The sequence below is a fragment of the Oncorhynchus gorbuscha genome, linkage group LG21 (genome assembly GCF_021184085.1).
Source record: "Oncorhynchus gorbuscha isolate QuinsamMale2020 ecotype Even-year linkage group LG21, OgorEven_v1.0, whole genome shotgun sequence".
NCBI lineage: Eukaryota > Metazoa > Chordata > Actinopteri > Salmoniformes > Salmonidae > Oncorhynchus > Oncorhynchus gorbuscha.
In genome coordinates, this window is record NC_060193.1 from 11,300,204 (window position 1) to 11,312,580 (window position 12,377).

At 39.9% G+C, this 12,377-nt stretch overlaps 1 protein-coding gene across 1 annotated transcript in view; it reads right to left on the minus strand.

Annotated features, from left to right (window-relative positions):
• The window catches only part of LOC124008874 (collagen alpha-5(IV) chain-like), a 152,796-nt gene that overhangs the window by 65,010 nt on the left and 75,409 nt on the right, over window positions 1–12,377 (minus strand). Inside the window, exons 2-9 of the mRNA XM_046320459.1 lie at window positions 7,514–7,573; window positions 7,257–7,346; window positions 7,105–7,149; window positions 3,252–3,296; window positions 1,066–1,128; window positions 410–463; window positions 276–302; window positions 33–113 (exon numbers count right to left, since the gene is read on the minus strand). Of these exons, the coding sequence (XP_046176415.1) occupies window positions 33–113; window positions 276–302; window positions 410–463; window positions 1,066–1,128; window positions 3,252–3,296; window positions 7,105–7,149; window positions 7,257–7,346; window positions 7,514–7,573 (465 nt within the window). The remainder of the gene's footprint in view (window positions 1–32; window positions 114–275; window positions 303–409; window positions 464–1,065; window positions 1,129–3,251; window positions 3,297–7,104; window positions 7,150–7,256; window positions 7,347–7,513; window positions 7,574–12,377) is intronic.

Consider the following 12,377-nt stretch of genomic DNA (forward strand, 5'->3'; position numbering starts at 1 on the left):
AAAGTGGGTGTATGGTTCTATAGAAAACTCACAGGAACTCCAGGCAGGCCAGGCAGACCTGCACCTCCTATCTGTCCGAAACGTTCAGCTGTGATGATGTCACCTGGGTCTCCCTGTAGAGGAGGTTAAAGCGGAACCCATCACACATTGGGGTCGTATTCATTAGTGGACTCCGTTGCACGTATTAGATACACTGTTGTTTCCGAGTGAATTATATGAGCCAGTACTTAATCTAAAAGAGGACAACAGTTTGCCGGGACAAATACAGTAGTTACCTTTTGTCCTGGAAAACCAGGTGGACCCTGAAGAGGAGGGAGACGAGAAATAAGGGATACATTTTAAAGTGTCAGAGACTTTCTCAGAGAGACATGAGAGAGACGACACTGTGTGTTGTGTGTAAGGTACTCACCAATCGACCCTCCAGTCCGGGGAAGCCTGGACTTCCTGGGAATCCTCGCTCACCCTGAGATGAGATAGAATTAAAGCTGCAATACAGTATGTGACTTTTTGGGCAACCTGACCAAATTCATATAGAAATATGAGTAATAGATATGTCATTCTCATCGAAAAACAAGTCCAAGCAGCAGTAGATATGTTCTATCTGTGCTATTTCTATGTTTCCCTGTTCTGAAGTTTTGTTTTTGCATCTTTTACTTTGGGTTTTGTACACCAGCTTCAAACAGCTTAAAATACAATATTATTGTTTAAGAAAAATATATTTCCCAGCAGTTTAGATGTTACAATGATTCTCTAATCAATGACTGCTTGTTTTGTGAAATAAACTGAAATTAGGCAAACTACTACAATTTTAGCAACCAGGAAATGGTGGAGCGATTGCTGCATATTGCACTCCAGCCCATGGTTACTTTTCCACAAGCGCAGATAATAGCAGAGTTCTGCCATCTAGTGGCCATGAGTGATACAACATCACATATAATAGCAGAGTGCTGCCATCTAGTGGCCAGGTGTGATAGAACAGTTTCAGTCCAAATTCAATCTAACCCGAGTTCTCAGGACTCAACAGAGTCGTATCGCTTTCAGTCAGCTGTAAAAATAGTAACCCACCTTAGTCCCGTTGCAGCCTGCAGTTCCTTTGGGGCCTGGGGGGCCATCCTGTCCTGGGAGACCCTGCAGGAGAACACAGACACAGAGACAACAGGAAGTCACACATCACACAGGAAGTGAGGTTACACAGCGATGCAGTACGGAACATTCAGATAAAATGTATGGTGTAGAACCATAAAGGATGATAGAGGCCTCTAGTGGCCAAAAGGCTGTCTTAGCATAGGCAGCGCCATTGAGGGCTTCCACCATTTTAATGTAGCCAACTGGGTGGACTTATAACTTCATTGGCTGACTCCTCCTGGTGACCCTGTTTCTCTCATGTCCAACCGGGTCATCAGGCCGGATCAGCTAATCGAGAAGAAGACAATTGACTACTTAAAAATGTAGATTGCCTCAATGATGCTGCCCATGCTGTCACAGACGCTATAATGGCAGAGACACAAAGATGATCTATCTATCTATCTATCTATCTATCTATCTATCTATCTATCTATCTATCTATCTATCTATCTATCTATCTATCTATCTATCTATGTGTACAACATAAATAACTGTTGTAAGACTACATTTGGAATCGTGTCAGTTCTATTCATTATATGTTCAATCTGCACCCTGGATGTCATGTGATGTTAAAAATAGCCAGTGATAGTTCAGCAAAGGATCCACCGTCTCTCTACCAGAAGGGCTAGGCTATATAGATAGGCTAGGCTATTTAGATAGGCTAGGCTATATAGATAGGCTAGGCTATATAGATAGGCTAGGCTATATAGATAGGCTAGGCTATATAGATAGGCTAGGCTATATAGATAGGCTAGGCTACAGTTGAAGTCTGAAGATTACATACACTTAGGTTGTAATCATTAAAACACATTTTTTAACCACTCCACAAATGTCTTGCTAAAAAACTATAGTTTTGGCAAGTCGTTTTGGACATCTACTTTGTACATGACATAACAAATTCTCCCAACAAGTGTTTACAGACAGATTATTTCACTTATAATTCACTGTATCACAATTCCAGTGGGTCAGAAGTTTACATACACTACGTTGACTGTGCCTTCAAACAGCTGTAAAATTCCAGAAAATGATGTCATGGCATTAGAAGCTTCTGATAGGCTAATTGATATCATTTGAGTATATTGGAGCTGTACCTGTGGATGTATTTAAAGGTCAACCTTCAAACTCAGTGCCTCTGCTTGACATCATGGAAAAATCTAAATAAATCAGTCAAGACCTCAGAAAAACATTGTAGACCTCCACAAGTCTGATTCATCCTTGGTAGCAATTTCCAAATGCCTGAAGGTACCACGTTCATCTGTACAAACAATAGTAAGCAAGTATATTACACACCATGGGACCATGCAGCCGTCATACCGCTCAGGAAGGAGACACATTCTGTCTCCTAGCGATGAATTTACTTTGGTGCGAAAAGTGCAAATCAATCCCAGAACAACAGCAAAGGACCTTGTAAAGATGCTGGAGGAAACAGGTACAAAAGCATCTATATCCACAGTAGAACGAGTCCTATATCGACATAACCTGAAAGGCCGCTCAGCAAGGAAGAAGCCACTGCTCCAAAACCGCCATAAAAAAGCCAGGCTACGTTTTGCAACTGCACATGGGACAAAGATCATACTTTTTTGGAGAAATGTCCTCTGGTCTGATGAAACAAAAATAGAATTGTTTGGCCATAATGACCATTGTTATTTTTGGAGGAAAACAGGGGGGGGGGGGGGGGTTGGCAGAACTGAAAAAGTATGTGCGAGCAAAGAGGCCTACAAACCTGACTCAGTTACACCAGCTCTGTCAGGAGGAATGGGCCAAAATTCACCCAACTTATTGTGGGAAGCTTGTGGAAGGCTACCCAGAACGTTTGACCCAAGTTCAACAATTTAAAGGCAATGCTACCAAATACTAATTGAGTGTATGTAAACTTCTGACCCACTGAGAATGTGATGAAAGAAATAAAAGCTGAAATAAATAATTCTCTCTACGATTATTCTGTCTTTTCACATTCTTAAAATAAAGTGGTGATCCTAACTGACCTAAAATAGGGAATTTTTACCAGGATTAAATGTCAGGAATGGTGAACAACTGAGTTAAATGTATTTGGCTAAGGTGTATGTAAACTTCTGACGTCAACTGTATATAGTAAAAGATGAGAAATATAAAAGCAGGATACTCACTGGAATTCCTGGTGTTCCGGGGAATCCAGGCAGTCCAGGAGGTCCCTGTGGGAGTAACAAGGACAATGAATCAATCAGAGGCTGGTGAGGGGAGGACGGCTCATAATAATGAATAGAATGGAGTGAATGGAATGGTATCAAGTACATGGAAGTCAGGTGTTTGATGTGCTTGAGACCATCCCATTTATTCCATTCCAGCCATTACTATAAGCCCTTCCTCCCCAATTAAAGTGACACCAGCCACCGCTGATCAATAAAATACTTTGAGAAATGGTACATCATACACAGTGGTGTAGTGCAGCCCTCTCACTTCTTTTCCATTTGAGAATACACAGAGCTGGTAAAACTATTTCTGGAAAATATATTTTGATAATTAAATATAGTTATTTAGAATTTACCACTAACATTCAATGAAAAACAAAATAATAAAAAATAATAATTGATGATATTTAAAGCAGCCTAGAGGTAAATGATGATTTCTTCCCAGTCCTCTCTCTGACATTGGGGAGAATGAGAAAGAACTATGAGCTAGGTGTATGCACTGTGAAGAACTATGAGCTAGGTGTATGCACTGTGAAGAACTATGAGCTAGGTGTATGCACTGTGAAGAACTATGAGCTAGGTGTATGCACTGCACAGAACTATGAGCTAGGTGTATGCACTGTGAAGAACTATGAGCTAGGTGTATGCACTACAAAGAAGTATGAGCTAGGTGTATGCACTACAAAGAAGTATGAGCTAGGTGTATGCACTACAAAGAAGTATGAGCTAGGTGTATGCACTGCAAAGAACTATGAGCTAGGTGTATGCACTGCACAAAGAACTATGAGCTAGGTGTATGCACTACTATGAAATGAAGTATGAGCTAGGTGTATGCTATGAGCTGCACTACAAAGAACTATGAGCTAGGTGTATGCACTGCACAGAACTATGAGCTAGGTGTATGCACTGCACACAGAACTATGAGCTAGTGTATGCACTGTATGCACTGCACAGAACTATGAGCTAGATGTATGCACTGCACAGAACTGCACTGCACAGAACTAGATGTATGCACTGCACAGAACTATGAGCTAGGTGTATGCACTGCACAGAACTATGAGCTAGGTGTATGCACTGCACAGAACTATGAGCTAGGTGTATGCACTGCACAGAACTATGAGCTAGGTGTATGCACTGCACAGAACTATGAGCTAGATGTATGCACTGCACAGAACTATGAGCTAGATGTATGCACTGCACAGAACTATGAGCTAGATGTGTGCACTGCACAGAACTATGAGCTAGATGTGTGCACTGCACAGAACTATGAGCTAGATGTATGCACTGCACAGAACTATGAGCTAGATGTATGCACTGCACAGAACTATGAGCTAGATGTATGCACTGCACAGATGTATGAGCAGATGCACTGCACAGAACTATGAGCTAGATGTGTGCACTGCACAGATGTATGCACTGCACACTATGAGAACTATGAGCTAGATGTATGCACTGCACAGAACTATGAGCTAGTGTATGCACTGCACAGAACTATATGCACTGCACAGAACTATGAGCTAGGTGTATGCACTGCACAGAACTATGAGCTAGGTGTATGCACTGCACAGAACTATGAGCTAGGTGTATGCACTGCACAGAACTATGAGCTAGATGTATGCACTGCACAGAACTATGAGCACTGCACAGAACTATGAGCTAGATGTGTATGCACTGCACAGAACTATGAGCTAGATGTATGCACTGCACAGAACTATGAGCTAGATGTATGCACTGCACAGAACTATGAGCTAGATGTATGCACTGCACAGAACTATGAGCTAGATGTATGCACTGCACAGAACTATGAGCTAGATGTATGCACTGCACAGAACTATGAGCTAGATGTATGCACTGCACAGAACTATGAGCTAGATGTATGCACTGCACAGAACTATGAGCTAGGTGTATGCACTGCACAGAAGAAGGTGTATGCACTGCACAGAACTATGAGCTAGGTGTATGCACTGCACAGAACTATGAGCTAGATGTATGCACTGCACAGAACTATGAGCTAGATGTATGCACTGCACAGAACTATGAGCTAGGTGTATGCACTGCACAGAACTATATGCTAGATGTATGCACTGCACAGGCCCATCACAGGCTTGACCACTTTGGCCAATCAGAACATAAAAATAAAAACATCTAAATTCACCGTGTGTCTGCCTTGGTGTTCACAAACCAGAGTGGTCATCACTAACCCCAAAGAGCCTGACCCTCTCTGGGTGTTGCTGTAGTCCTATCCTGAGATAGTTAGCCTACATTGGCTATTGGTTGAGACGCAGGGCCCGTTCTAGCTTGGTTTGTCAGGCTGGGAAAATGGAGACGTGAATTCGGCCAAATTGGAGGTAATAATGCATTTTGGTTATCGTTTATTTAGATGTGTGAATACACCACACCAAATGCTTGAATTTCTGACTGTTTTAAAAACAAATTCCTGCAATTTTTTATGGTCAATTGATTTGATAGCATGTTTAATCTATGCAAATACATTTTAGGAATTGATAGTTCACCGTTGTTTTCTTTTATTCTGCAATAGGGAATATTGTAACCATGTATTCAAGCTAATCAAAACAAAGTTGATTTATACATTGTGTAAGCTACACAATACAATTAAATGCCTAATTGCATTAAAGCCCTCATCATAAATAGTGCAATAATATTAAGCTATATGTATTGGTACTTACAATAGGCTGTAGCCTACAAATAGCTGTACCACGTAGTCGTAGGACTATTAGGATTTAGGCCTACTGATAATTATTGTTGTTTGTTCCTGGACTGGCCGAATTGCAGTCCTTCTTCAGCTATCCATCATTGCAAGATCTTGTCGCTGTTCTTTCAGCACCACGAAGTGTCTCCAATCGCTTACAATGACATCTCATCCAGACCTGTTGCCTAATAAGTAGAAGACTCTCACTTCCCACACTGGTGCTTGTTCAGGAAATGTAGATCAAAGATGAATCAATGTCTTGCAAGATCCCATAACGATGAATTAGTATTTTGCATAACAGAACCGAATATAATAGCGTACATTAGCACACTAAGCCTATAAAGATACTGTTACACCAAAAACACCACCTAATTTCTAACTATATTCTAGGATATGGTTAACTGAAGCATAATAGTCTAAATCTTTCTTTTCATGTGGCCAAAACCCAACAGTGTGATCCACTAGGCAGGAGATATGCTTTGACTGAAACAAAATACAAGAAAAGCTACTAGTTTGTTAAGACCGTCCGCTCTGATTCACTGACAAATCAGCACTTCAAGAAGACCTGCATATTCCCATCAAACTGATTGAGATCAATCAAATGGTTGGCAAGGAGTTGGGACGTTTCACCAGTAAAACGTGAATAACTATCAGTCATGATTGACAGTGATGATGGCCAATTTGGAGATGAGGTAACCTATGCCTAACTTTGTGTTTGAGGGTATTCAAAATATACCATTTTCTTTAGACAATAGGTGTTGGCACAGACAGACGACGCAACTGGTGGAAGCATTATACACATATTAATGAGATGCGATTCAATTGGCCACATCTGTCCGTACAAACTCTGATTGAGGAGATTATGACGTGATTAAAATAATAATAATAATAAAGTGTGCTCTCTCACCTAAAAATAATGCTCTACACCACTAATCGTACATTCACATCAGAAACCAATAAGGCTACTTCCCGTTTGTCTTGGAGTGAAACGAGGACATCTGGTGGGCTAAGGTGAGTACTACACTCTAGAGAGGGCCATTTGACTGTGTACTGAACTGGTATATGGAGTGAGACGTGTGTGGGTCACGTCAGGTTACTCACTCTTATCCCTTTTGGACCTCCAGTCCCTGAAGGTCCGTCACTACCCTGAGAGAGAGAAGAAGATGGGAGGGGTCCTTTTCAAGTGTCTAAATTCACAGATATGGTCAGGTATGATGGTTCTCCTACAACGAGATCCAGGAATGACCTCCTACCTTCTCTCCCCTGCCACCGATGGGCCCCTCAGGTCCGGGGAACCCCGGTACACCCAGCTGACCCTGTAGTCCTGGAAATCCCCTTTCACCCTATGGAACACGGAACACAGAACACAGAACACAGAACACAAAGTCATGACACCTCTTACAATGCATATTGCACACGGACAAAACAGTCATTACAAATCAGATCAGGAAATGATGTGTTATGGTTGTTTTGTACAGTAGGTTAGTGTGTGTGTGTATTTCACTCTCACCTTGACTCCTTTCACTCCGCTGCAGTCACAACTTGATCCCGTTGCACATCCATGACACGCCTGTAGGATGGAAAGGAAGAGATGGAGAGGGAGTGAGGAGAAAGAGTGAGAGAGAGAGGGGGGAGAGGATCAGGGGGGTAAAGGGAGAAAGAGAAAGGGAGAAAGAGATGGAGAGGGAGTGAGGAGAAAGAGATGAGAGAGTGAGAGAGAGGGGGAGAGGATCAGGGGGGGGGAGAGGGAGAAAGAGATGGAGAGGGAGTGAGGAGAAAAGTGAGTGAGAGAGGGGGGAGTGGATCAGGGGGGGGGTAGAGGGAGAAAGAGATGGAGAGGGAGTGAGGAGAAAGAGTGAGAGAGGGGGAGAGGATCGGGGGGGGGTAGAGAGAGAAAGAGAAAGCGAGAGAGAGTGAGGAGAAAGAGTGAGTGAGAGAGGGGGGAGAGGATCAGGGGGGTAGAGAGAGAAAGAGAAAGCGAGAGAGAGTGTATGTCAGACAGATGCTCATGTGTTTGTCATTTCTCAGACAGCTTAGTGTAGTAGAGGTCTATAACAGGAGTGGGCAACTCCAGTCCTCCAGGGACTGATTGGTGTCACTCTGTCTCTCCATCCCGATCAAACACAGCTGATTAATCACATTGCATTCTAAACTGAAGATACATAATTAGGTGATTATTGGAGTCGGGTGTGTTAGCTGAGGCAAAACTGACACCAATCAGGCCCTGGAGGACTGGAACTGCCCACCCCTGGTCTAGAGGGTAGGAGACTGCAGGACATAGTCTGAGCACAGGGTCTGAGGTGCAACACAGAGACAGTGATGAAATATATATATATATATATACACTCACACACACACACACACACACAACCCATGTTATTGTTAACATGACACAATACCACACTATATTACACAATACCCCTGTTAATGTGAACATTACACTATACTGTGATATACTACAAAATACAACACTACACTTTACAGTGCAATGGGAAAGTATTCCGACACCTTGACTTTTTCCACATTTTGTTACATTACAGCCTTATTCATCTATATACACACAATACCCCATAATGACAAAGCAAAAACAGGTTTTTATAAATTCTTGCAAATGTATAAAATAAAATAAGCAGAAATATCCCATTTCCATAAGTATTCAGACCTTTCACTCAGTACTTTGTTGAAGCACCTTTGGCAGCGATTACAGCCTTGATTCATCTTGGGTTTGACGCTACAAGCTTGGCACACCTGTTCTATACAACACCCCTGCTATTGTTAACACAACACTATACTACACTACACAACAGTACACTATACTATACTACACAACAGTACACTATACTGTACTATACTACACAACAGTACACTATACTGTACTATACTACACAACAGTACACTATACTGTACTATACTATACAACACCCCTGCTATTGTTAACACAACACTATACTACACTACACAACAGTACACTATACTATACTACACAACAGTACACTATACTGTACTATACTACACAACAGTACACTATACTGTACTATACTACACAACAGTACACTATACTGTACTATACTATACAACACCCCTGCTATTGTTAACACAACACTATACTACACTACACAACAGTACACTATACTATACTACACAACAGTACACTATACTGTACTATACTACACAACAGTACACTATACTGTACTATACTACACAACAGTACACTATACTGTACTATACTATACAACACCCCTGCTATTGTTAACACAACACTATACTACACTATACAACAGTACACTATACTATACTATACAACACCCCTGCTATTGTTAACACAACACTATACTACACTATACAACAGTACACTATACTGTACTATACTATACAACACCCCTGCTATTGTTAACACAACACTATACTACACTACACAACAGTACTATACTACACAACAGTACACTATACTGTACTATACTACACAACAGTACACTATACTGTACTATACTACACAACAGTACACTATACTGTACTATACTATACAACACCCCTGCTATTGTTAACACAACACTATACTACACTATACAACAGTACACTATACTATACTACACAACAGTACACTATACTACACTACACAACAGTACACTATACTGTACTATACTACACAACAGTACACTATACTGTACTATACTATACAACACCCCTGCTATTGTTAACACAACACTATACTACACTACACAACAGTACACTATACTATACTACACAACAGTACACTATACTACACTACACAACAGTACACTATACTGTACTATACTACACAACAGTACACTATACTGTACTATACTATACAACACCCCTGCTATTGTTAACACAACACTATACTACACTACACAACAGTACACTATACTATACTACACAACAGTACACTATACTACACTACACAACAGTACACTATACTGTACTATACTACACAACAGTACACTATACTGTACTATACTATACAACACCCCTGCTATTGTTAACACAACACTATACTACACTACACAACAGTACACTATACTGTATTATACAACACCCCTGCTATTGTTAACACAACACTATACTACACTATACAACAGTACACAATACTGTACTATACTACACAACAGTACACTATACTGTACTATACTATACAACACCCCTGCTATTGTTAACACAACACTATACTACACTATACAACAGTACACTATACTGTACTATACTATACAACACCCCTGCTATTGTTAACACGACACTATACTACACTATACAACAGTACACTATACTGTACTATACTGCACTATACAACAGTACACTATACTGTGCTATACTACACTATACAACAGTACACTATACTGTGCTATACTACACTATACAACAGTACACTATACTGTACTATACTATACAACACCCCTGCTATTGTTAACACGACACTATACTACACTATACAACAGTACACTATACTGTACTATACTGCACTATACAACAGTACACTATACTGTACTATACTGCACTATACAACAGTACACTAGACTGTGATATACTACACTATACAACAGTACACTAGACTGTGATATACTGCACTATACAACAGTACACTAGACTGTGATATACTGCACTATACAACAGTACACTAGACTGTGATATACTACACTATACAACAGTACACTATACTGTACTATACTGCACTATACAACAGTACACTAGACTGTGATATACTACACTATACAACAGTACACTAGACTGTGATATACTATATGTCACTCCTGTTATTGTTAACACAACACTATACTACACTATACTATACTATACTACACAACAGTACACTAGACTGTGATATACTACACTATACAACAGTACACTAGACTGTGATATACTATATGTCACTCCTGTTATTGTTAACACAACACTATACTACACTATACTATACTATACTACACAACAGTACACTATACTATACTATACTTCACTCTTGTTATTGTTAACACGACACTATACAACAGTACACTATATTATACTATACTAGACTATACAACACCCCTACTATTGTTAACACGACACTATATTACACAACAGTACACTATACTATACTACACTATACAGCAGTACACAATACTATACTATACTATACTTCACTCCTGTTATTGTTAACACAACACTATACTACACTATACTATACTATACTACACAACAGTACACTAGACTGTGATATACTACACTATACAACAGTACACTAGACTGTGATATACTATATGTCACTCCTGTTATTGTTAACACAACACTATACTACACTATACTATACTATACTACACAACAGTACACTATACTATACTATACTTCACTCTTGTTATTGTTAACACGACACTATACAACAGTACACTATATTATACTATACTAGACTATACAACACCCCTACTATTGTTAACACGACACTATATTACACAACAGTACACTATACTATACTACACTATACAGCAGTACACAATACTATACTATACTATACTTCACTCCTGTTATTGTTAACACAACACTATACTACACTATACTACACTATACTATACTACACTATACCATACCACACACCACTATACTGCAATATACAACAGTACACTATACTATGCTACACTATACCATACCACACAATACTATACAACACCCCTGCTATTGTTAACACGGCACTATACTACACTATACAACAGCACACTATACTATACTATACTACACTATACAACAGTACACTATACTGTGCTATACTACACTATACAATAGCACACTATACTATACTATACTACACTATACAACAGCACACTATACTATACTACACTATACAACAGTACACTATACTATACAACACCCCTGCAATTGTTAACAGTACACTATACAATACTATACTTCACTCCTGCTATCACAACACAACATGTCACAACACAACCCAACACATCACAACACTATACTGTGACATACTGTGACAATACATCACAACAAAACATGTCACAACATGTCACAACACATCACAACCCATCACAACACATCACAACACGGTAGCCTAGTGGATAGAGCGTTGGACTAGTAACCGGAAGGTTGCAAGTTCAAACCACCGAGCTGGCAAGGTACAAATCTGTCGTTCTGCCCCTGAACAGGCAGTTAAAACCACTGTTCCTAGGCTGTCATTGAAAATAAGAATTTCTTCTTAACTGACTTGCCTGGTTAAATAAAGGTTAAATAAAAAATACAACAACACAACATGACACAACCCAACAAGTCACAGCATAACATATCACAACATAATGTGTTATGTAACACATGTTATGTTGTGTTGTGTTGTGTTGTGTTGTGTTGTGTTGTGTTGTGTTGTGTTGTGTTGTGTTGTGTTG